This window comes from Gallinula chloropus (genome assembly GCF_964237585.1).
Source record: "Gallinula chloropus genome assembly, chromosome: 2".
In the NCBI taxonomy this organism is placed as follows: Eukaryota; Metazoa; Chordata; class Aves; order Gruiformes; family Rallidae; genus Gallinula; species Gallinula chloropus.
Genome location: NC_140086.1, coordinates 88,536,075 through 88,563,444, shown reverse-complemented (window position 1 = coordinate 88,563,444; position 27,370 = coordinate 88,536,075). Strand labels below are relative to the sequence as shown.

At 41.2% G+C, this 27,370-nt stretch overlaps 1 protein-coding gene across 1 annotated transcript in view; it reads right to left on the bottom strand.

Annotated features, from left to right (window-relative positions):
• PHLPP1 (PH domain and leucine rich repeat protein phosphatase 1) overlaps positions 1-27,370 on the bottom strand; it is a gene marked incomplete at its 5' end in the record, with an annotated part of 145,042 nt that overhangs the window by 33,386 nt on the left and 84,286 nt on the right. The window contains 4 exons of the mRNA XM_084260264.1: positions 1,370-1,572; positions 3,561-3,791; positions 4,343-4,489; positions 16,155-16,321. Coding sequence (XP_084116390.1) covers positions 1,370-1,572; positions 3,561-3,791; positions 4,343-4,489; positions 16,155-16,321 — 748 coding nt within the window. The remainder of the gene's footprint in view (positions 1-1,369; positions 1,573-3,560; positions 3,792-4,342; positions 4,490-16,154; positions 16,322-27,370) is intronic.

Genomic DNA, 27,370 nt, shown 5'->3' with positions numbered 1-27,370 from the left:
CTGTCCCAGAGCTGCAACTTCACCTCTTCCACCCTCTGCTCAGAATAGTCAGTGACAATTCTGCTCTACTTTTTTTTTCACCGGTCACTGATGGAACAGGCACAGAAGGGAGACTCCCCACTCCGGAACAGCAAGCTACAAGGATACTCCAGAGTCCTCCAGGTCATGGCAAGATGCAGAGTATTTTTCAACACATTACATCAGCCTTCACATCCCTGTGGCACTCCTGGTTCAGGCAGCCTTACAGACCTTTCATAGGGTCTCAACTACGGCTAGTAATGTTACAGTTTAATTGCTTCACTAAGATTTCCTATTTTAAGTTTCTAAGGTAGCTGATGGCTTAATATTAAGGTTGAAGCAAAACCATCAGACATTTATGAAAGCCTACAGAAAATCCACTGAAGTAAAAAAAAAAATCTAACAAGCTTCATGGTTCATTTGGGAGACAAGACTAAAACAAGTTGGCTGAGGGTGCAAAGAGAGGATAACCAGGAGGAACAGCAAGACCAAACAGCCAGTTAGTTGATTGTGAGATATGGGTTGACTTGGGTTCTCAGCTCACATTGCACAGCACATGCTCAGATTGTTAACTTTGCTCAGCTACAAAGATCCTGGCATGAATACTTAATGAAGGCATAGGCTTGGATATCATTAAGATGACAACCTTTAAAGGCAGTGCAGACAGTTCAGCAAACTCACAGCTCTTTGAGCTTGCGTTTTGTTTATTCCACACCAAACTACTCCAAACATTAAAAGTGGTGGTGAAAACTCAGTATTGTAACTAACAGCAGCTTCCAAAGACAGATTAAACAAATCATATTCAGAGAACACAGGAATTATTCAACTGGAAAATGCAGCATTACTTTTATTACTGAATACAAATGAAGTTACTCATTATAGATTTTGTAGTTTTCTGGCCAGAGTAAATAGGTAGTGTTAGTAGCAAAGATATGTGTTGTTCCTGTTTGTCTCACAAATGGCCACTTGTACAAGCTTTCTCAACTCTGGGGAAAAAACAGTAAATTCCCTATCTGCCTTGGTAAAACAACACATTAATTCAACCCAAAAAACTGACACCTTCAAGGGCCCTCCCCATTACACAGAGAGGAATTTCAGCCCAAATTTTATGAACTCTACAGTTTTGAAACTTCCAAATCAGTAGCCCAGTGTTATTTTGAAGGTCATTTCTAAGCTCAGAACTGGGTGTAGCATGACACAGCACGCGTTGAAACCCTTTTTTATCCTCCAAGGGTCACGTCAAGAGCCTCCTGATGACGTGCACTGCACTCCGTAAGCATCCCACGGAGAACCAGGTATGAAACCCAGAAGTCAGATGACACCACCACAGCTGCCCTGAAAACACACTTACCATTTGAGGAAGCGTACAGGGCTTTGAGAAAATAGCCGCTGATTTTGAGGGTCACCAGCTGATTGCGTTCACAGTGTAACACTTCGACGTTGTTAAAAACTGTTGCGTCCAGCTCCCCGAGTTTGTTGTCTCTCAGATCTAGCTGGGTCACATGATGCAGGAAATCTATTTCACCAGCCTCCAATCTCCTAATTGAATTCAATCTGCAGACAAAAAAGATTAAGTGTAGTTAACGTGGCAGGCTCCCGCTGACAAACCGGTGCTCACTCTACGATCAGCTGTGCTGGATTAAACTAGCATGGCCCCTGGTTCTGATCAAAGTTGATTCCGAGTATTTTCTCCTTTGTTATGGCATTTTAAAAGCAGGATGGATCAACTCTGTTTTATCCATCATGACAAAGGAATGATGGCACCAAGTTCCTTTCTAAACTACTTTGAAAACTACTGATAAAAAGCTCTGGAAGAAGGTGTATTACTGTTATTGTGTCTACAAAAATAGAAGATGATCTGGCTGTTATTTGTGCCTGATAGTTTGGAAAAAGAACAAAACCTCTACAGTTCTTGCTGGCCTATCAAGAGCATCTGCTACAAAAGCCTGGCAGACACGAGTAACCTGCAGATATTGGAGTCTCTTGCCTTACCAAAAGGCCAAATCCAGACTTACGAATTCCCGCATTTGCCTCTCATTTTCCACAGCAAGCAAATAAACAGGACTGAAAATGAGTGTTGAACGAAAACAAAGCAAAAACCCAAGACAAGTGGGCCTGTCAGATAACACGGCCAGGCTTTATCACATCTTCACTGCAGTGCACTGACACTACCAACACTCAGGAACTTCCCCAGAAGTTACAACTGAAATAAGATTATCTGTAAGCCAGCTGTGTTTGAGATGGCAAAGGACTCGGAAGAGATCAGCTTCAAATTCTCAGCTCTGACCAGAACACTAAAATCAGTATAGTAACCTCCATCAGCCTGCTGAGCCTCCTGACATACACCTGCAGTTCTGTTGCTACTCTTGCTTTCCAAGACTTGTTCTCTGTGTAACAGCTGTGCCAGAGTAGCTGATACAACTTCTCTTTTAATTCTTCTAATTAATTTCTTTTCCAATTAAAAGAAAACAGGCAATATCCCCCCTCCAACACCAGAGCCGACTTCTTCTGTTTTCAGTTTACAAGCAGCACTTCCTTCTGATTTCACTGAAGCAAAACACTTCACTGCCCAGCAAGTAGAATTTCAAACAAGTATGATATTTACTATTTCAGGTAGCATTACAAAGAACTGCGGTTCACTGGTCAGTGTAGAAAGGATGCAACAGACAATGAGAAGGCTGGAACTGCATGGCTGGAACCCGTGGCCAGCTCAGCCTCAGCACCCCTATACTAAGGCCAGTTTGTTTATTTGCTGTTGGCATGTATACAAACACACAGACACTTTAATCCCACCATATACACTTCACAATTTACCCATCTATTTTACCTCTTTTTTTTTTTAACTGCTGCTGGCCCTTGATTCCTAAGTCTGACAGCTACACACCAGTATGGCACACTGAGTTTTACCTTGAAGACTTTCATTTAACTGAATGGTTCTAAAATTCATTGTTATTTGAACCTCTGAGTTGAGCCGCACCCAGCTGTTTGCAGAAGCTGGCTTCCCCAAAGACCGTAAGAATAAAGAACCACCTCACCCCAGAGCTGTTTGTAATAAGGTTCTGTTTACTCTGCTGAAAGCATCAGTAAAATAACATTACTTGTGGTAGATGAGGTTTTTTAACATACCAAGAAATATTAAAATGTCTGTTTTTGTCCTCTCACCTTCACTGCTCTTCATCTCGCACATCGGTAACATTTTTAACAGAAGCTTTCTGAGTCAGGGACTATTACTTTTGTTATATTAACACTACACCAACTACAACTGCAAGACTCACCATTGTCCCAGACTCTGTTGTGTTGGGGTTTTTTGGTATAAATATTTATTTCCCTTATTCTTTTTTCTTTAAACTATTGATGCTCCTGAATGCTACCTCTTCCTCAAAGAAGAGCACTAAGCAAGTACTGCAAGTTGTTTCTGAAACAGAAACATGGTTCAACGGGCCAATACAACAGACTCATATTGGGTGGCTATTCTGATAGCCAAAAAGAAGCCATTTCAACACCAATAGTTTAGACCCTTTTCCCCTTTTTCAAATACCTACCTTAGATCCACGTGTTTAATGTGAGGCATCCTTTTTAACACCTGGAGGTTCAAGGTATCCATGCAGTTTCCTGACATACAGAGCTTATCCATGGCTGTCAGCTTCTCCAACACCGCTGGAATGTCAGTGAACTCGTTGAAGGACAGACTCACGTAGCTGAGCTGATGCATGTGCTCCAATTCATCAGGAAGGGACTGGAGAAAGTTGCCATCCAGCAAAAATGTTTGCAAGCTAATAAAGGCAGGGGAGGGGAAGGGAGAGTGAAGAAAGTGAGTGACCTGTTATATCATGTTTCCTTCCTATAAACACACAAATCTGCTGCAGTTACAGTGACATATAATATACAAAAGGGCAGAAGAAAGAAAAAAACGCTAAGGAATAATGCTTTAGCATCTGCTACTTAAGATATCCACCAAATAACTAAAAGTCTTGCAACCTTGAAATGCAGGCTAAGCTAGGCAGTTTTATCATATCTTCAAGCACCCTAGAACTGTGACTTGCATGATGGCTAAAGCACATAAGCAAGGGGGTTTGAAGATTATCTTCACCACGAAGGTTACCCTTGCGTCAAAGGCTGGGGACTGGAAGAGCTCCGAAGGCCAAAGGGTGCTCCCCTTCCACCCACATCTCACAACTGCTTCTGTTCAGATCTACAAGCCAGACTGCTCTGACAAAATCCAGTAGGTTTAAACTGTTTCTCACAGCATGTTTACACAGAGTCATGAAACTACCTGTTGCCTACATTACAAGCCCATCTACATTAGGTTTCAAAAAGTACTTACTTGTGCATCTCGCCCACAACTGCTGGAACACTTCTGAGAGCATTACAGGACACGTTGAGCTCAGTCAGGGTTGGGATACTGCAAACTGCCAGTGGGAATTCTCCTAAATTATTATTTGAAAGGTTAAGGCTCTTCAACTTGGTGAATCTACAATGAGATAAGAAAAAACAAAAATACTTGAGACAAGTCAGTGGAGCATAAAGCACACCAAGTTGCCTTGCAATAACTAACACCAGGTAGGTTTGGTTAGGTAAATGTGAACCAGAAGCACTTTTAATTTACGTACTCGGAACAATCAGGGGAACCACCAGACACTCAGGTTCAACACCACGTACAAGAGTTAGCTCCTGTTAAGCCGGCATAAAGCAACAGGCCCTCCTGAGCAACAGGCTAAATATATTTTCCAGTAAGTGTAACAAAGAACAAAGTCTTTGCCATCCTTGCACGTAACTTCTGCAGCATCTCATCCTAAAGCACTGCAATTTTTCTGAACACATTTCTTGCTAGTAGGACTACCTTAGAGACACTGGCTACAAGGCACAAGAAACTCTCAGCCTATTTGAACACTAAATTTGTGGTACAGCCCAGCTCCATTAGCGAGCAGATACTGCCTTTCAGCCAGAAGCTCTCATTAGAATAAGCTAGCTTGAATACAACTGGGAAACATGCTGAACTGAAGCATAATTTAGCAAGACTTCTGTAGTGACAAAGGCAAATTCTTATCCTCTCAATTACATATGATGTCAAAGCTTACAGAGATTTCAAAATTTGTCCTTGATGTCTCACAGAACTCTTACAAGCCCTTTGGTTTATCACACCAGCCAACGAAGCAACTTGCATGTGCTTGCCTTATTAAAGGCGACCAAGACTGTTTGAACAAAAAACCCAAGGAGGGGACAATCCAATTAGCCAGCCTGCATGTTCAGCAACATTATTAGGGTTGCCTAACAACCACTGGGAGGTATGCCTAAAGGCGAGTAAAAGGATGAATGAAAAGATCCGTGTCAGATTCCGATAGATGGGAGGAAGTTTCTTTCCTGGCACGGTTGCCGCCAGGACGTTTTATTTGGAGTTCACTGTCCCTTCGTTAAGGCTCAAGCCCTTTATTTGAGCAAGCGAGCTTTTATGTAACACAGCGATGGAAGCAGAACTGCACCTACAAACACCGCTCTTCCACGAAAAGCAACCTCCAACAGCATGTGCCAGTGCATCCACAGCCTCCATACTGGCCAGGATATTCTTACCTCAAAGCACTTTGCCCTCCCCCGACCAGAAAACACATCAAACAGGTTAAAAAGTTTTAATTCCAAAAATTCTTCGAAATCCTTACCAGCTAAACATGGTGGCACGCACTGTTAGTACTGTAAATCAAACTAATCCCACTGACTAAAACTCAATGTGAAAACAGTAAGTAGTGCCTTTGAATCCTATTTCAAAGGGGGTTGTAAGTGAAGTGTGGATTTTACCCCAAAAGGCAGGCTATAAATACATTTAACGTTTACAAATGCACTTAAAATTTACAAAGGCTTGCAGCAAGCAAGGGAATGCCATGCTCTCCATTGGTATTTTGGTGCAAAAATGGCAGAAGACAAAAAATTAAAAATGGATAAAGCACAGCCAGAGCTATCACAGTTTTGAACACCCTGCACCATGCTGGAGGCAGAAGAAGTTTGGAACAGAGTTGGATGGAGACTAAATGAAATCTTGCAATCAAATTACTGCTGCAGGGAAAAAAATGCTACTGTGCAGAAACAATGACTAATGTATCTCTAGAGGGAGAACTGTAAAATAAAAAGGAGACTAGGGTAAGCTAGCTGATGTTAATGAGGGCTGCTAGCCAGAGAGGGGAAAAAAGTATTAAAAAAATGCACATTTTAAACTCTATACTTTCCTACTCCTCTATTTTGAGAGAAAGGGCTTAAAATATCGAACCTAAAACTGAAACCTACACTCCTGCATTTATCTTCGAGATAACTGTAGATTTAGCCGACAGATATGCTGCCTGGAAATCTGGGGTGATTCTGTTGTGCAACAGCTGTCCCACATCTTCCTCAAAGTCAACTGCAAATACAAACAAGGATGCTCTAAGTAGCGAACTCCAGGGCCTTTAGAAATTACATTTCTTTTGAGTATTTAGGTAAGTGCAAAAATAGTAGTGAACACAGGAAGATTAAGTCCAAATAACTAAGCTGCTGGAAAAACATCAAAATGCAACCATTCCAAATTTTAAGTCAACCATGAAAAAAGAAGCAACTCATTTAATAACAAATACTGTGGCTACAGCCTTTATCTGTGCCACTCTGGAGTCTTCAGAACAGTCTCATGGTTTTTGCCCACTGAACAAGAGAAGGTTTCAAGTACCCCACATACTAACTTTGTGATAAAATTACAGAAGATCAAGCTAATATACAGAAGAAAAAAAACAAACCTTGGAGCAAGGTTCGGGGGGGGGCGGGGGGGAGTGGTGGTGAAGGAAACTAAGAAATACATTAACTAACTCCAATGCAGCGTTCAGTTTCAAGATGTTCTGCTCACATTCTATTGTCTAGTTGTCCTAGGTAAAGGGGGGTGGTGGTGAAATGCACACACTCCCTATGTTTATCTGCATTACATCTCTACTACCCTAATATATGTGTGTTTTGATGTGTTTTTATTAAGGGCCTTCTGTGAGCAATCTAATTACTAAGGACAGAGACTGAACTGGTTACAGGTCTATATTGTATGTAATGGAAGATGAGTAGTACTGGATGTACTCTAACAGAAGCTGAAAACGCACATGTAAGCGTACGCCAAATAATCCACAAAGGAGAGTTCAACGTTAACTCCCATTCGAAGAAAAGCTAAGAGACAGACACCATAAGCTCAGTTAAAATTAAGAGATTCATCTAGGACAACCATCAGGAAAGAGATATTTTGCTCCTCCTTTGTAAACATGCTCATTTACAAAATGCTAAAGCCACATGTCTCCTCACGGAGCGCTGTCAAGCACGGAACATCAAGCCGCTAAACTAGGAGGCGTCTGCTCAAAGTTGAGATCTAAGTCGACCTCTCATCTTCGGCCACTCACTTCCCACTCTCCACATCAGAAACGGGTCGGTGCACATCCATTACAGAGCGCTGCCGTGCCGTGCATTTAAAATGATGAATTGTTTATAGTGCTTCTTATATTTAGATCGATTTATAGTTGGTAGCGTCAGAAGCGCTTGTAGCATCACTGTAAATAAGGTAGGAGAGAAATATTTTACAGACTTGAGTTTTCTGTTGCTGCTGAGTTTGCACAGTGTTGAGCTTTAAATAGATTTTTGCAGAGTGTCATCTTTGCTGTTTTCTAGCACCCAAATGTTTACCCCTACCAGAAGCAGGAGCACACATCGATGCTGCCCCCATGGCACTGCTGGAGGAAGAAAAGGCACAATGTTTGAGGCATCACTGTGTAAAACCTTGTATTAAATCCATGCATGAGATTTCCTTTGTCTTCTCCCTCCTTCCTGGTTCTAGACTTTACCTGTTAAAAAAACCTCAACCTGAAGAACAGCATCTCTCACCATGCTACATTCAGTTTGCTTACTAAGCTTCCTATTGTAACAACCAATATGTAAACACTCACTTCTCTGACCAAAAATAGTTCTACTTTAAGCTAGAGCAAAATATCAACCTGTCAACCCTTGAGTTTAAACATGCAATATGACTAAACACTAATTGCCGTAATTGAGCCAAAAAATGCCCGCTTAATCCTGAAGCTGCCACTTCAGGTGAGGTCTGAGTTTGACATAAGTAAAATGAGGAGAGGTACAAGCAAGAGAAGTTTGCACCATGGCAAAGCAATGAACTGACCCACTAATTTCAGATTCAGATCTACCCGATGTGCACAGCAATTTCCATGACACAGTACAGCATTTGTGTTCCACTATGTTTCAGGGGCTGTGTGGGAGTATGTAGTATACCACCCCTGAAATGCAGTCGTAACAGATTCATCTGACAAAACCCGTCTTGCCGTACTCTTCCAAAAAGCAATTTAAAAGCAGTATTCTACTACAGCTAAAACAGAAGACGTGGCTTAATAACTGATCTTATAAGCGAAGAAAACAATCACTTGCCTAATCCTTCCTCCAGTATTTGGGCTGTCTGATGACTATGCTGTGTTGCAGTTGAATCTCATTTCAAGCAGCAGCACAACTCTCCCTCCACTCCAAGCACCGTTTCCGAGCAGACTGATGCACTGCAGAAAGTGTGGGAACTGAACAACAACCTGCCACCTCCATAAATGCCTGTCACCTAGGCCACTACTGTAATTGTGAAGAGAATTTCCAGGCAAACCTGATGCACCAAATTTCCTTCTTGGAAAATAAATGGTCCAATTTGTTGCCCTTTTTGCAGCTGCATCGGGTTCACCCACCTATGGCCCTGTGGCCTAAGGGAGCTGCTAGCCCTGCACCAGAAATACTGTCATCACATTTCCCTTTCCAGAAAGGTGTCACTGTAAAAGCCTTCAATTAGACAATTAAAATTATGTATTCTAGTCCTCTTGCCCTGTTAAAATTTGTCTAGGTCACTGAATGGACTGTTTTTGCAAGAGTTACAGAGACTCGCTTTGATGCTGCAGGTGAAGGCCTGGCCTAACTGAGGTCAATGCAGCCCTCCCCAGCTTGGGCAGATACAGATACGTTTTCAGTAGTAGGAGCTCTGTTGATGCCTCTGGACAAGGCTCCTGTTCATCCAGAAACTGTGCAGGTCATGCCACACCACACACAAAAAAGATGGAGTAAAATTATCTCAGTAAAGAGAATCACTTAGTTTGAGGAAAAAGATTGATTCTGGTCAAGTCAGAAGAAACTTGAACTAATTCGCCCATATTTATCAACTTCTCCATTGGCTGAATGGATAAAAGAAAGCAAAGATTTATCTGAATTTTTATTTCCTTCCTATTTCTTAAGCCCCACTGGGGAAGAAGAAAAAGAAAGGAATAAGCAGACTGATAGTTATGATTTTGGTATTTTCACTATCCTTTATGCCAACTCACCAGGAACAGTCATCCCGCTATTTCTGCCCTCTACTCACATTTAAAACTATAAAAGGCACAACAATTCTGGCATACAGTCTTGAGTCTATATGCCAAAATTAATTGGTAGATTGTATTAAAAAACCCCAAGAAAACAGATTGCACAGCACAGAAAGGAGTAACTTAAATCTAGGCAGTTATTTTTCAAAATATACAAACCACAGATTGACAGACTGGTTTGGGCTGGAAGAGACCTCAAAGACCATTTAGTTCTAGCCCCCTGCCACAGGCAGGGACACCCTCCACTAGCCCAGATGCCCAAAGCCCCATCCAACCTGGTCTTGGGCACTGCCAGGGAGGAGGCAGCCACAGCTTCTCTGGAAAACCTGTGCCAGTGTCTTGTCACCCTCATAGTGGAGAATTTCTCCCTTATATCTAATCTAATTCAACCCTCTTTCAGTTTAAAACCATTAGCCATTCTCCTCTCACTATAAATTATTACAAGTGTTAAGTCAAATTCAGGCTCTCTTCAAACTTAAGACAACAATAAGTCTTACCAACTATGCAACAAAACAAAAAAGACCATAAAGAAAAAACAAGATGTATGCTTTGTTAGTGGAAACTATCTGAACCTACCTCTACTTTGTAGTCCTCCATTTCTGCACATACCTCACCCAAACTGTTTCATTAGGGGGCAAGAATATCCTCAGAAGAACAAAATTCAGAGGAAAAAAACCAAAGCAAAAAACCCCCCAACCAAACAAAAAAGAAGACTTAAAAAATCCTCTTTCTCTACATTAGGAATTTATATTTGAAAGACAAACGCACTAGCTAGTTGTGGTCTTCCAAACTGAAACATGTTTAAATATATGAAAAGAAAACCCTTGCTTTGGAAGCTGTATCAGAAAGCAATAGACAAGTAAATCAGAGTAGGCTGATACACAGTAACTGTGAATTCCATAAATATGTTCACTAATTTTTTTAATCATTATTTGTAAGAGATACTGTTGTACTTAGCCTAATAGTTCCACAAAACCAAATCAAATTAACAACTGCATTTTTTTACTTTCAGGTTAAATTGATTTTAAAAATGCTACTTTATAGCATATTTCTTGGTGTCATCTATTTTTCTTCTACCACTATTGAAGAATTCACTGTTCATATAAAAAAATCCCATGTGCTTCAGGCCTTAAACCAACTTTACACTCTTCCCTACTTAGTCGCTTGTAGTGACTTGATTTTTCTCTAATCAAATGTTAACTGATTTTTGCTGAGCAAGTATTCCACATGGGTACTTTCTGGAGTTCAGAAAGGTACACAGGAGCTATGTAGAACACCACCAGTCACGTGGATTTGGAAAATGCACTAAAACCCCCCAAACTTTTCCTTCATTTTATTTACAATCTGAACAAACCAGAAGTAATGAAGTTACATAAACAACATTTCCAAGTGCCTTCTTTAGTATTATAAATAGAAAAAAATATTACAATACTACAGAGCTGAGAAAAATAAATGAAGCACCAAAATATAGAAACACTGGATGAAATATAGTACTAGTAGACCTCTGGTCGTCAATCTCATACCAACTTAGATTGCTACACTTTAAGTTAAAGAGGAGAAACGAGTATAGAAGTATGGCTTCCTAACTCTGAGACCATCAGAGTGTAAGAGAAAGCTCCCAGCATCTTCCCCCATCACAGAGCATGCAATGACACTCTGTTCCTTGTGGTAGTATACTCCCCACATTGACTGGATTCATTTGAATAACTTCAATAAATGTGCATATTTAAAAGCAAACTGCTTTTCAGAAGAACATACTTTTAAAAAAAAGGGGGGGGGGGGCGGTCAGGGACAAAAACCACACCAGTCAACCCCCCACGTTACTATCCCCCTGCCACAAAAAAAAAAGAAAAAGAAAAAGGAAAAAAAACCAGGAGAAAGCTCAAATCTTTTCCAGTGCATGTACAAGCAATGCCTCATGTGGTGGTTCAGCCCCAAGCAGTGGCTGAGCACCACACACCACTCCTCACGCCTGGAGGAGAAACAGAGTGTCCGTGGGTTGCGATAAGGACAGGTTACTGACAAAGCACCGTGAAAGCGGAACAGTAACAGCCCATGGCAAATTTCACTTACACACAGTGATAACACAGAGTACCTTACAGTGTGATGCATGACTGAGGACCAACCCAATGCCATGGCCACATTCGGACTGTCCTGGAGGCATCCAGGAGCACCCCTCCCCTCACAGCCCCTTTTATTCGGGAGTGATGCCAGGTGGTGTGGAAATAGCCCGGGCTGGCTCAGCTCACCTGGGGAGGTTGACTCTGGCCTGACCAGAATCAGGACACTTGGCAAGGAGGGAAATGTCTATTTGTCATGTCATTAATGCATCTTTCTTTGCTAACCTCAGCTTCAGACACCAAAAGCAATAATGACAAGGAGCACTTCAATGCACTCTGAGATAAACCAAGTAACTGGGAGGCTGCAGACTTACTTCTCTGCTCCTCCATCTCTAGGGGCAAGCTAGGATCAAGCTACATCTCACCTCACCTTCTAGCAAGTTTGCTGGGTTCACACCAGTTGGGTCACTAATACTGTTCCCTCCTCTGGGAACTCTTAAGTGTTCTCTGAGCAGTTACTGTATTTCTCATTACCTAAGTTACTGCACATTGAATTGGTGAGGAGGGATTATTAGCTCAAGGACACCCCAAATTCTAAGTTTTCAGATAAAACCAGCTGTCCTACAGTTGGAAGTAGCAAGGAATTTCAGAAACAGAGTCCTTTAGCCTTCTTGTATCTTACAGATGCACCTTCGAGTTAATGTCATTAGCCCAGAAAAGTTTCAGCTGAGATATCCAAGAACACATTTGATTTTTAAAGAGGCTCCGGGAAAGAAAAGATACCAATGGATCTTAAGATAAAAATCCATGTAATCACTGTTAATAATTAACAGCCACAATCTGAACAACAACAACTTACTCTTCACATAAATTTGGCAAACATCGTTTTATCATTAAAACAAACTTTGTGGCTTATTACATCCCTCCTTTCTTTCTTTCTCTTTAAATCTGCAACAGGCTCATATTAAAAATTCACATACTGGCAATTTACTTTTCAGTATTAACAGGCAAGCAGTATTCTTGATGCCAACAGTTTTTTCCAACAGCACTGAAACAATTACGTATAAATACAAAGCGTGCTTAGCCCAGTGGAGCGGAGCAACAGTGAATCAAGACTATGGTTTATTCATCTGCTTCAAACCTAGAGCAGTGCTACTCTGCCAGACTAGTAAACCCAAACTCATGCTTCCATCACAGAACAGAAGCTGAGTGGCTGCACTGCAGGTATGGAGGAAGTGAGGTTTGGGAACACGGTGTACATACAAATCTCAACTTGATGGTTTTTAAAGAAAAAAAATCTTCCAAGTGTAAGCAATAAAATCCCTGACAACTTAAGGCAACAGAATGTCTACAACAGCTCCATTTGCACTGTACAAGAGCTAAAACACTGAGGGCTCTAAAGCAAATTCTGACTTGATGGACTATTATCACAAGACCTGTCAGTCACTTGTAATACTGCAACAGCTGGGCAATCTTTCAAGTGGGGTATCACATCTCTCCCCCAAAAGAAAAACACTCTTTCCTGGCATTTAAAATAAAGCTTCTGTGAAAAGAAACACCAACATTTGCTGCATGTTTTTCCAACGCAGATGAATTTTCAGACTACCTACTGTAATACATAATATGGAATACAAATTCCCTGGAAAAAGGTATTCCCCAGAAAAAGCAGGAGAAAAATACAGGTAGTTGTACATACCTTTCAACATTCAGACAGTTCAGTTACAGAAGCTCACAGCTGTAGAGGATCTACAGCAAAAGAACTTAAAGTGGACAGTAAAGCAAGTGCAAGTGTAGCTACTGGGAAAACAAATGCATCTACTCCTCTGTAAACCTTCACACACTACTGGCAATTTAGATCCTGAGAAGGAGATTTTTCACTTAAGCCATGAGCAGGACTAATTATTTTATTCAGAAGCGCAATAAACAACATTACTGTAACAACTGGAAGAAGTAACTGCATAAGCACAAGTAAGAATTCTTGGGGTTTTTCCCCAATCCACTCCTGACTGTACCTGCCAAGTCAGTGCATATGTCAGCATCTCGTTACTATGACCTAGCTGCTTGTAAGTCTACTCAGCGGGTAGCTGAAAAGTTGGTATTTTCTTCTGCCTTTGACATACTCCTGTTTTGAAATCCAGCATTCATGAGCTTTTGTTAAATTACCACCTGAAGTGATTTATTAAGAGGAACAACTAGCACCAAGAGCTCCTTATAAGCAACACAAATTTTCCTAGACTGGCTTGCTAACCGGATTTTAATTGAAAATCGTACCAGGAAGGTTAGATATCTAAATGATATCTAAATGCCAATGCGTTTTGTTCACAACATCCAAGCACATGGTTATTTTGGAACCTTAAATACTTCTGGGCTTGATTCACTGGTGCTGTGCCCTGTGTATGGCTGTGATTTAGCAATTGAGAATTTGGTATAGAAGCCAACAGCACCAAATCAGAACAGCAGAAATTTTGTACTTGCTTTGCAGTGGTTTGAAAGAACATGGACGAACCAAGAACAACCCCAAAACCAACCCAACAAAAGCCTTCTGGTTTACCAGTCAAGTTTTACCTTGCATAACCCCTAAGAGATCTGAAAATGGATTTATGAAATTAGATTAAAAAGAAAAAATGGTCAAACAACTTGTGTTCCCAGGAATGACTGAGCTTCCCTTGATTTACACGTGCTTGCATACTGGGATTCACTACTCATTTCAAAAAGATTCTGTGTTCCCTTCTTGCTAGATATTTCTATATTTGCTCACTGCAGAAAATTAGACCTACAGTAGCAGTCGAGCTGGCTCAGGTTGTTCTGGCAGCAGAAATAAAACTCAAGTTCTCCCACCCTAAGGAGAAGTCAGCACTGTGCTGCTTCTTTGGGCTGAAAGGAGCTTGGTTTGGGAAAGCACTCCAGGGTCAGGCTTGTGCTTTTGCAGCTGTTGGGAGGCAGGTGGTAACGGATGGGGTCACAGCTCTTCCTGCAGTAAGTGCCCCCTCATATGGCCCTTTCCCCCCACAGCCACAGCTGCAGCAGCAGCAGCTCCTTCCAGCTACTCTCTGCTGGGCAATGCCACCTATCCTGCATGAAGATAAGGCTGAAAGGTATCAGCCACAGCTGAGGGAAGGTCAGTGCCAAGGGGCAGGAGTTTGTGAGGCACCGGCTCCAGCCCCCTGAAACATGCTGTGTAATCTTCCTAATAACACGCTTCTTCCCAGTTCCCCCAAAGTTCCCAGACCTCCCCATGCTGCCTTGGCGAGATCAAAGCAACGGAGGCAGAGCAGACGATCATTCACTGACAGAATAGGAGCAGCTCTCAGAAAGAATGAGACAACCCAAAGTGGTGCAAAACTGATTATGCAGCTTCTCCAGATTTTCCTGATGCAGAATCTCAGAAAACAGGAGAGTTTTATTTGTTCTCTTGAAATCTTTCACTCTCACATGTTCAGGTCCACATCAGTGAGAAATATTTTACCAGTTTATCAACTTCCAGCAAGACTTTAACCGTTCCTACAGCTGCAGCACCAAAAGAACACTGAACAATGAACACTGCCCACCACATTATTCATAAACACTTTCTAATCCCTGACAGAATTAGCTATATGTAGATGGACAAAATGTAATCACTTGTCTCCTGTACAGTTTCTGATATTTAAAAAGGAAAAATTATCTGTGCTCATCACCTAACTTATGCCAAAATTCCACTTGCTATCTGGAGCCCTACACTGACATTCACAGAACATTTAATCCAGCATTCCTCTCCAGACTGTGTTCACAAGCTCTTGGAATCATTGCCTGCTTTGTTTGTGAAGCAGACCTGCTGGGTTCATTCATCTTCCATTATGCCAATTTTTTTGTTTTTCCAGAGCAAAATTGGAATTATATAAAAATACAACAGCCCGCATAATCCATCTTGTATTTTTCAGTTGTTTGTCAAAGGGGAAGGGATTTAGAAATGTAGTTTAAAACGTTTCATTTGAACAGGACCATCCACAAATACAATCCTGAAGCACTCTACAATTCAGTTACCACTGAAATTAAAATCACGGTTTTATATTCAGTATGGAAACATTCATCTTGCTGAACAAAGAAAGCCTGCTGATTCCACAGTTCTGGGACACATACATTAAATCATGCAGATCACCGATCGTGCTGCTGTCTATCCATTTGTTACATTCTCAGATGAGCTGCAGCGGAAAGAACAACTGGAAGGTCATAGTTACTAGGAAAGAAGAATTAGGGCTGAGCAAAGTAGAAAGAGGACAAGAATCAAGCTGAATTGATTAAGTCAGGGGTTTCTTTGCTTGGGAGGGTGACAAAAAACCTGTAAGTCAGGTCACACACAGTCCTGTTCCTACCAAGGATCTGCCCCTTTGATGGGCAGGTCACCCACTCATACTCAACTTAGGTGAATCAAACATTGAGGAACTACAGTCTGGCCTCAGCAAGTGGATAAAACCAACATGTTCTGAGAACAGCATTTTGGACTGAAAATATCCTTCTATTTGCAAGAAAAGCATTAACTTCCTTATGAAAGCAAGTCCGTTTCTAACACACAGGATTAACTAATTTCTTAGTGTTACTGCCAGACCCAATGCTCCACACAAGGAAGTAGTGATATTTTTATAGAAAAGTTCCCACGGACCAGTGGTCATTTGGCTTCAAGAGCTGGAGGAAGACCAGTAGAACCATATCACTTTACCTTTGTAATTCATTAAGCGCTCTGCTTGTGGATGGGCTAGGGTTTAGCCTCAGGAAGTTCTGCTTTAAATTGAGATGAGTGAGGTCTTGGCTATAAAACAGGTTGGCAGGCAGGTGCTCCAGGCTGCAGCATGAAAGGTCCACTGAACTTATGCGCTGTGATGCAACCTGAAAGTCAAGAGGTACACCAATACATTAACACTGTAATAAAACAAGAACATTTCCTTCATCCCTACTAGCACAAGATAAATGGTTTTCAAGCACGGAAGTCAGTGTCAGCATACGTAGCTGATCTAACACAGTTTACATTATCGCTGCAAGTTACACCATGATCTTGCTTTGCCTCAGTGCTAAAACCACAGATGGGTAGCAGGAGGAAAAGCGCTAAGGTCTGACAAACTAAGAAGTGAAAGGGATTCATTTTCATCAATGAAGTTATGCAATACTTTATGATCAGACAAAAAAGATAAGAGGTTTGACAAACTTTAGCATAGCCCTTTAGTTAGGAAGTAACAGCAGCAAAAACAGAGCACAGAAGTTTTCTGTATTGCTTCATGACTGGCTGGTGTACCCAACCAAGTGGAAGTGAGAGGTAACAGTTATCACCCTATCTCAGTTTCAAGGGTCAAAAGCAAGTATTAAATGGAAGAAGAGAAAGTTATCCCACTTACAGAAAAACAAGCTTGCAACAAAGCACCGAGAACTCGCCTCTTCTCAGTGAATTAGAAAACTATCCAAGATAAAGTGATAAAAATGCGGAAAAACCCCAACATTGAGATACGGGGCTTTAACATTGTTTTCTACAAAGGGGAAGGTAAAACAGTCTAGAGAGCCTACAGAAATCATACCACCTAGTGCTACATATAGCCACCACCATTCGAGACGCCTATAGGCAACAAATTCTAGTAACAGCAACTTTGCCTCTCATGAAATCTCTAAGATACAGCTGGGTGAACTACATCCCAGTGCTTCACTTACTAGTCTATTAAAAAACCCAAACCAAACCAAACAACAAACCATCGAAAAACCAAACACAACACTGCAACATAGAATTCTTGTGTTTCCTGTCTTAATCTATTAAAAATACCCTTTCACAAAGTAGAGTCGTAGAGCTACATGACAAAGCACCACCATACTGCAGTACAAGGATGGTGGGCAAGGAAGAGGAGTTGAACGCTATTAGGATGAGAGGCAGTTTTGGAGCAGGCACTGTTTAGATCAAAGGAGAAACAAAAAAGCTTCAGTTCCATTTTAGACTTCTGGGATTGCATAAACAGTGCTCAAAGGGTTACACCTTCTGTCAGCTTTCACTGCAAGAGAGACAATTGTTTAATTTTGTCACTGACACTTACAGACAGCACATGCTATGATTCTGGAAGTACAAACACATTATCTAAGGCACCAAGAGAGGAAAAAACCCAGAAATTCATAATCAATGTCCAGTGACAGTCTGTAAGAGCTTCTGAATTCTGACAGAGATGACACCGGCCAACCCTCTGGGCAGAGATGCAGCTCTCGCCATCAAGTACCCCAAGCCTTGAGACATCAGGTTCTGCTGGCTTAAGTGAAGCAGCTTATCACTGGAAGGATGGGGAAGGAGAGTTTTCTTCCTTTTTTTCCTCTCCAATGCAAGCCTACACCGGCCTCAGGATAAGTGGTCTCTATTGCAAACACAGAGCCATGAGCTGCGAGAGGAACAGACGGCGCGGTGTTTTTCTCTAATGTGACCGTCAATAATCCCGTCCTCCCACATCCATTAAAACGCTCAAATTTTTGTTACTCAATTAGTTCAGTCCTTTTGTTACTTTAGCTTGTATTTTTCTTCCCCTTGTAGTATCAGACAAAACTTATTCATAGGCTATTCTCAGCAGTCATTTCTGAAAGATGTGTATATTCAGTCTGTTTACGGTGCCAGAACCTGCCCGGTACAGTATAGTTCTCACCACAATGAAAACAAAAGAGGGATGAAAAAGTGCTGACACCATTAAATTAAAAAGGAGAATGTGTAATTTCAGGTGTAATGCTTACATACACGTTGCCGCTCCAACTGCGTGTTTGGAATGTGATACAAACAGTAATAAGCAACCGAGCAGTACTTAGCAAGGCGTGTTAATCTAAAAATATCCAAAGTACCAGAACTGTTAACTCTGAGTGTGAACCTAAATAAAGCAGGCAAGCAAATCCAAATTCTACTCTCATCTCAAAAAAAAAAAAAAAGGCAAAAAAAGTGCAAATCCTTTCTTAAAATCTTCAAGCCCCATGGAGGGAAAAGAAAAAAATCCACCTGAAAGTAGTTTTGTCTTTACAAGTTGTATGTTCTGGGGGTTTTGGTTTGTTTTTAAAGGAATCACTGTTACATAAAAAATTTAGTTAAGATTTTAGCACAATTGACATGTACTGAATTGATGCCTCTACCACAGAGATAACTGTAAATGTTAAAATCACATTTTAAAATGTGTTAGTTCTAGAATCAACTGTAATTTTATTGAATTTTTTTTGTTAGCAAAACACTACTGTAAGAAGTAACTGCTGAACTATACACATATAAACACATGGTCATTCTCATAAGCAGGGATAAAGACTTTTCTCTTTTCATTGCTCAATGCTGTTCTGTAACAAATACATAGAGAACAGAGGAACAAGATGAAAAACAAGGAAGAGCAACAAAGGAGAACAACATCTTAACAATACTCTCTGGTTCACCAGAAACTTTCATCAGTTGTTTTGAAGTGTACTGAAATTCTAAAATTACATTGTTCCCACACCAAACAATAAAGGGATATTTCAGTCTTGCAATCGTATTCAATTGACTTCAATGCAGTAAGACTATGCATGTGTTTGCTATTTTTTATTAAAAGCAAAGCATTTTTCTAAGAGACGATACAGGTTTTAATAAAGCTATGGGTTTCCTTCACTCACCGTGGGAAATCACTGCAGAGATTATGTCGATAAATGGTAAGAAAATGCTGACTGGAATATCCCTTATAGTCAAAGAATAAAAAGCATCAGGCAGAAAGGACATCATCTGCCAAAAGTAGGGTTTCTACTATAATAATAATGACAATATAGTAATTACAAAACCCATCAAAAACCCCCAAGACATTGCAGTGTAAATAAATATCCAAGCAAGTTCTTGGGGCTGCGTTCAACAGACCTCTGCTCCAACAAAAATATGGAAGAGTCAGTCAGTGTGACAGCAACGCTAGAGGGAAAGGCTTTCTAGAACTATGTGGAACCCACCGTAAGTGCTCATTATGGCTTATTTGGTGTTTTCCTTTGGAAAACTTGAAAGTACGACCGGTTTATATGCTTTATGTACATATATAAAACCAAAGCCAAGGCAGCACAGTTCATGACTCCCTAAGCAAAAGCTGCCATTGCCCAGCATAACCTCTCTACAAGATCCTGTCACTCAGTCCTTAACACTCATGAGTCCTTAAAATGAGACCTTAACACTCTTTCACATGAACCCCCCTGTTGTATTTCCAGTACTAGTAACACTAAGGAAACAGTAGAGGTTATGACCTCTGGGAAGATGGTGTATGACAATCTCCTAGTTAGGGTAGCTACAGCATACACTGTAGAGTCAATGCCTGGCCTTTGCCAGAGACACAAGACAGACAACACATGAACAACAGCGTAGACCAAGCATTTAGTAAGATCTTGTGCTTTCTGAAGTACTTTTCAGTTGGAATTTTTAATCTTCACAAATACAATGAAGCAGGATGAAACATGTGGCTTTCTGCATTCCCTGAGTATGATTTTTAAACACTTCACAGCCCATGATTGCATTGCAATGTCTCCCATTATGATACCAGCTGAGTAAGGCCAAACGCAACTTTGCATATCAAACCACAACATCCAGTGGAAGACTTTTTTTCTCCAGTTCCTGCTGCAACCTCTGTTACGTAGCCCTGGCCTACAGTGTTGTAAAGTTGTTTCCTTTTTTTTGTCTCCATGCGAGTGTGGCACACTGAAGAGCAGTTTTGAAGGAGTGGCATACAACTACAGCTCATGTACTACAAAGAGCAAAAATCCGTCATCGTGCTTTTGATTCTTCCCCTGGCAGCAATAAAACGCAGCTTTATTCTTTGAATACCACCACAAATAACGCTGTGGGAGAGCCCCCTCCCTCCCTCGGGCAGTACGTCCTCTGCTACTCCCCACCTAAGAGCTGCACACACAACAAAGAACTAGAAGTCTCCCAAATATGAAAACTCACTTTTAAGAATGTGTTACTTGTGCCATTTTCAATTTACACAGCAATTCAAAAAAAACCAGAGGTACCTTAAATAAATGGGTTTTGCTATGGTGTTTTGTCTTTAATTTTTTTAATTTAAAAAAGAAAACTGTTTCAAGATGGGTGAAAGTATGATATGGGCGCAATGTAAATCTCTAGCAGCTGGCAACAAAAGCACAGAAAAATACTTGTACTAACCAATATTCTTGCCTCTTGGCAAGAGGGCTAAAAACCCACTTTGCTTTGTCCATCAGTATAATGCCACCTCTGTCACCAAGCTATGCAACAAGACTGATTACCGTCTTTGTTTCAAAGCCTTGGCTATACTACAGAAATGATCTGTTGCTGACAAAGGGTGTCAGCAATGGACACAGCTGAACCCAGCTGTATGGACAAACACAAGCCTTGTTTACACAAGGACATCTTTCGGTGTGACCTGTGGTGCGAATTTAAACCAATGTAATTATGTCTTTTTCCTGTTTACCCTCATCCCATTCCCTATAGCTCTATTCAGATAAGAAATTACTATTTAGGACTTCAACAGAAGACAATTAAAATAACTAAACAGCCCACACCGTACAGGCAGCCAAATTCCCAGTCTGTTTGAACTGAGTTGACAATGTTAAATTACACCTGCTGCAGACATGCAAATGCAAAGGCAGTGCAACATTTCTCCTTTAGGATTTGTTTTTAAACAGTTTGATAATCATCACATCCCACCAATGCCTGCGTAAGGCTTAACTAAACAGCTACACATACGGTTGAAACTGCGTAAAGTAACCAGGTCCTCCTCACCTCGGAACTAACCTTGCTTCAATTCCTAATCCTCCTTTCTATTCAAACATCAAAGGCCCGCTCGGCAGAGATGCCTCCCTCTGCAGCCAAGAAACACACGGTGCCCTCAGCCACAGCCAAGAGCTGAGCAAATGTTCAGACTGGTAAACAAGCTAGCTTCAAAAACTTTAAGGGAATAGAGAAATTAAAAGATTTTCTTTTTCTTTAAAGCTATATATTTTCACTTTTAAATGACAGCTTTTAAAATCGGCACAGTCCAAAGGGTGAAAAAGTGATGGGTTTTCTGGCTTCTCCTTCTTATTTTCTTTCAAACATTAATCCAGATGCACATTAACTCATGCTAAGTAAAGACAGAATTCAGCAGAGGCTTGGAAGTACATCACAGATTCACAAACCCAAGAGGTAAGGCCATAGGTAAGCACCACAATGACCTACTATGGTGATGGGCAGGAGAACACATTGGAACGGCAGCATTCACAGGGCATTCTCCCTCCACCTCTCCTCCACGGGCAATGCAGCCAAAAGCCTCTGGTACAAGCAGCTCAGAGGCCAGCAAGACTCCAGGGCACGAAGATTATTTAGCTTGTCCCTGCTATCTTCCCCTTAGCTCTGAACCAAGGGTTATATAGCATGCAGAAAAAGCTTGTGTCTCCCTATGTAAATCTCTAACAACTTAACTGAAAACAGCACTAGCGAACGTGTATGAGGAGGGGGAAATGCAGAGGTAAATGAAGCAGAAGCTGTGCTCCTTTATCCTTCGCGATGGGAGTTGAGAGGGAACGTTACTGACGCAAAACTCAGTATCCCAGGTTTAGCATCAAGATCTCCAAAGTGAGAATTTGTCAAAGTTACATTCATCACCTGTCATTTGAAAATATTTGGTACTATGTGAAGTCATTACCAGAATATGAGTGTGTTTGTTCCTCCAGGAAGAAAAGCACTCCTTTTAAAGACCAGGTTCTGGTAGCAGTATTACACAGGGAGCGATACCAACACTGTTACCTTAGTGATAGTCACTCTGGGATGTTCCCACTGATGAGATCCCTGCAAGGACATGGCTTAAGATGCAACCTGGAGTTATGGGACAGTAATTAGCCAGAGCATTAAGCTACTTACAATTCAGACATACAAATCTCCATTTGGTGGAGCAAGGAATATTAACAGCCTTAAACCAACTTGATTAAAAACAATTAAACTGTAAACATTTCAAAACAGGTAACAGTCTTGCAAAAACTGAGAAACATCCCTTTTTCTACTATGACTCGTGTTAGACTATTTTTTTTTTTTACCAAGACAAGCTGCTGTACTGGCATCAAGCAGTCTTTGTGATGAGCAGCCCATCAAAGACCTTTCATCATTTACTACAGATTTCAGACTTTTGCCAGCGAGACCTCCAAAAGATGCTGAATTGTCTGAGTCTTCCCAGGCCTACATGGCCAGGGCTGTGGGGCTTTTGTTTGCTTTAAGAATGGGGTTGTGCTACATCCTCCGTTTCTGACCTAGGTTCTCCTACACAGCTGCATCATATAGATTAATTCCACAGTGAGATGGAATCTTTTCAAGCCGCAACTTCATAGTAACTCAGCAAGGTCTTCTGACCCAAATGTTTTATAATACAAACAATCATGAATATAGCTCTTCTGGCTCGGGGCTTAAAACTGGTCTCTAGAACTCATTCTCTCTTCTCCTTGGAGACCTTCCTCCTTCTCCACTGACTACAGAAGAAGCCTAAGGAGACCAAACATCCCTAAAATTAGTTTTTACTAATAATTCTTCTCCATTTTTCTTCCCTGCTAGACTTTGCTTGGAAAGACTCACAGTGTTACATCTACTCAATTACCACCTTATACATACTGAAGGAATGTGTAATATGTCAGTTCCTGCAACTCATGGGACCTGCTCACCACAGACACTTAGCTCCCCTGAGCATCATTAGGAGCAAAGTAACATTTCCCCCTGCTCATTCCCACCCCGCTGCCCCTGGAGATTACCAAAACCACTTTGGGATCCTCCTGGATTGAACATATCTTAAAAGGGAACATCTGCAGCACCTCACTGAGCTTCTAGCTGTAAGACACAGCAATGCTTTCCTGTATTTATGCAAGAGCTGCACAAATTCAGCTTCAACAATATCGGAACTGATGTAGAGGCTTCAAAAGACATTACTTGAAAGCTATTCCAGATGTGTGGGCGATACCTAGTTTTTTGTTCTCACTCCTGGCTGCAATACTTCAATAACTACTTTATTATTAACTGAAGGCAGCAAGTCCAAAACAAGGACCACAGACTATATTTCAGCAAAAAAAAAAAAAAAGCGAAGAATTAAAACAGTGAAGCTGTAGTTTCTTCAGAACAGAAATTAAGATAAAAGCTTGAAGTCACCAATTATACCACTTTGGAATCAGCTGAACTATTCTGACATAGAAAACTAACTAAGCTGAACTTGAACACAAAGCTTCCTTCCCAAACTAGAGAGAGAGAGAGACTACACTTAAGCCACTCAGAAGTTCATTTCCAAAACATTAACTAACCTCTAACAACAAAAGAAGCAAAATAATAGGTTTTGCGGGGAACACGGAGGCAGAACACTTTGAAATGTGAGCTCTCATCAAGAGAGAAATAAAACTGGCTTCAAATTTGCTTTTGCCCAATCTTCTGCTTTCAGACTCAGGATGACAAGAAACGACCCGCAGCAAGAATGACCAGATAGAACTGGAGAGCAAAGATCCCAAATAGTGAAGATTTCACACACATAAAAAAAGGAAGTTGAGTTCCACATGGAAACCAGGGGTTTGTTTATGTTCGAATACTTGTAGTCACCGCCAAAAGGAAGCTGTGGGTTTATTTTTAGGGATCTATTTTTAGAGAAAGCATTATTTCAATATTGTCATTTTATGATATTAGAGGAAAAAAATGGTTTCCTTGTACTAAACTTAGAGTCATCACACTTCCTGTCAGTAAGGATAAGCTCAACGCACACACACACCACCACCCCGCCCCATAAAACCAATCAAACAAAAAATCAAAAACAAAAAAACAAACTGAAAAATGGGAAAATATTTCTGGATTCTTTCTTCTTCATTAGACGTTGAATCAACTGTTGCAAACAGGCTAATGGCACTTCATAGTCTCACAAACGAGAAGAAACCTGGGTAGTTCTTACCCTCAAAAAACCCTAAGTTTTTTTGCAGAGCCTTGGATTTGGTTAAAGGCTATTTTTTTTACTGATGGTGGCCTTATACTAAACTCATTTTTAGGTCATACTAGTAGGGAGACCCATTTTCACGCCTCCAGGTGCTACTGGCGTAAGAAACAAACCAACTCCTGCATGGTCACCCTCTCAGCCACCAGTATATCCCTGACCTCCAACCTGTCCCCAGCACACACATAAACACGGCAGCCAGAATCTGGATGCTACGTTCAAACACATGGACAAAGACTACAAAGTTGGGAGTTTCTGACGTTGACAGCTGCAACACAAATAGCCTGTTTGTTGCACGTAACAATTCTCTGTAGAATTACCAAAGGTAATAACCAATAGCCAAAGCTAAAAGTAAAACTTACTTATCTAGAAATTCAGATCTCATGGAAATGACAGTAAAGTCCTCTATAGTTTTCCTCCAGAAGTGGGACATGGATTGCTCAGGAGGCTACACAAACACTTAGAGAGGAGATACCATATCCACTGACTCTAAAGTATAAATTGGCAGTACCGTCAGCAAGTAACATCCCAAACAAAATAAAACTACTGTACCCTTGCATGTGATTTTCCCCCACCCTTGCTGCTGGCACTGCTCTGTAATCAAGGCATTACGAAAAGGTATTCTGAGCTGGTTCTGACTAGCAAGTATTAGAAAAGCCCGTCCTTCAAGAGGAAATAGCCTCAACTTGTACCAGGGCAGGCTTAGATTGGATATTATGAACAATTTCTTCACCAAAAGGGTTGTCAATCACTGGAACAGACTGCCCAGGGAAGTGGTTGAGTCTCCATCCCTGGAGGTGTTTAAAAGATGTGTAGATGTGGTGCTTAAGGACATGGTTTAGTGTTGGACTTGGCAGCAGTCTGGTTAATGGTTGGACTTGATGATCCCAATGGTCTTTTTCCAACCTAAACAATTTTGTGATTCTCTAATGCCTCCAGAGAAAACTGAGGTTTATTAATAAAAAACCCTGCAATGATGAACTCTGCAAAGATATTACAGCTCATTATAGCATCTAAAAACACATATAAAACAGGTCAATTGTCTAGTGGGCAAGCCAAGACAAACACAACGTAGGGCTAATTTAACGCTGAGACTAGTTGCTTCAAGCCTTCTTTACAGGTCGAAGGCCATAATTTGTATTATCAAGCTCTGCAAAGTCTCCATTCCACACTGAAGTTGGAATCTGTACTTTAGTCTTTCTCCTGGCTAACCACGCCTTGTATGAGAAAGTCAGACCTTAGCATCTGACAGCATTGGAGATAAAGATGAAGCTATAGGCACAAGTGGATATGGTTTATGATCCATCACTTAAATTAATGAGCAGAATGTTCAGTGCTGAAGGAAAAGGCAGTTCCGCAGCTGATTTATCTTTCAGTAGCTCAAAGGTGGATGAAGCACGGCGGAAAAGCGGATACATCTCTAGCAGGAACGCTCAGTTGTTACTCATTGAATCACATTTCCCCAGCACCATTCCTGTAAGACACTTGCACAAGCTAATCATAGAATCATAAATGTTGGAAAAGACCTCCAAGATCATCTAATCCAACCATCCCCTTACCACCTATATTCTTACTAAACCATGTCCCCAGGTACATCATCCAACGTCTCCCTAAACACCCTGAGGGGCGGTGACACCACCACCTCCCTGGACAACATGTTCCAATGCCTAACCAATTGTCTTAGTCTCCTATTTTGAAAATATATTTGCAGAACTGTGAGCAAGTTCAGGAGTTATCTTTTTAAATTCTATAGAATTTATTTATATAAATATGATCTGTAACACCAAGCTTGTGTGTGCAGCCAGAACTCAAGACCTTTCTTCCTCAGCAGAAATAAAAATCATATTACTAGAGTCATAGTCCTTTGTCCTCTTCCCATGGTTCAGACTCACTTTTCACAACGTCTCTGAACCAAATTGCCAAACCTGTACTGAAAAAACAGCCAGAACGTGAGACAGTCAGAACTAGGTAACTCTGGAAGAAAAAAAGCTAAAAACCTAATTTTGCACTGATGCTTCAGGTGGGTCTCCACACAAGTTGAGTAAAGATGTAGACTAGTGCTATAGAGGGTCCTGCATTACTTACATGTATAAACTAAGTTTAAATCTGTTATTTTCTGTTAGTTTCATGATGCAAATAAGGATAAGAAGAGAGCATTCTGCACTGACCTGAAAGGAATAAGAGCAACGCAGCAGCATGCTCTTCTTCCTTGAATTTGCTGTTCTTGCTATTTTTAGCACTTTTTAAACATAATGTACACTGACATCATACTTTAGTCTCTCCTCCTTCACAGCAGGCTAGGGTCATTTGGAACACCACACACATTTCCACTGGAGGCTTGCAGACAAAGGTGACTGAAACAGGGAAGGGAGAACACAAAGGCACACAAGAGAAAACTCTTCTATTCGACAGCCTTGTAGTCAAGGATCCCTTCTTGGATATTCCTCTTATTTTAAACAGGAGTGTTCTTTAGTGTATAGGTGCAAATCCACCCTGCCACCCAAGGCCCACACAACAGCTTCTCCCCCACTGAACACGCTGTCACTACAGTGCAGCTCTGCAACTCAGCCTGGGAAGTGGTCGATGGTGCGCACGCAACACGGCCGCGTGCCTTCACATCTCTACCGCTCCACACGTACAGCACAGCCATGCACAGGCTGCTTATGTGAGGCAGCCATGCATTATTTATAGCCCTTGCCTCTCATCGCCTCTCTGCCTCTACCTACCCATCTGAACCGAGCACTAAAGCAGGAAACAATTGTCGCGTGAAGCTGCCGACACACTTCCTGCTCTCCTGAAGCCAAGGGGGGAGAAGTTCTGCAGGGTCAGATAACCCGTCTCAGCATGCCCAGTGATGCATGCTATTTCCAACTAGATAAAACTCGGCAGCACATCCCTGCTTAAGCTCTGCAATAGTGAATTTGAGGCAGATGTTGACATCCCATTTTAACTATCTGCCTTGGAACGCGGAGGAGTGATA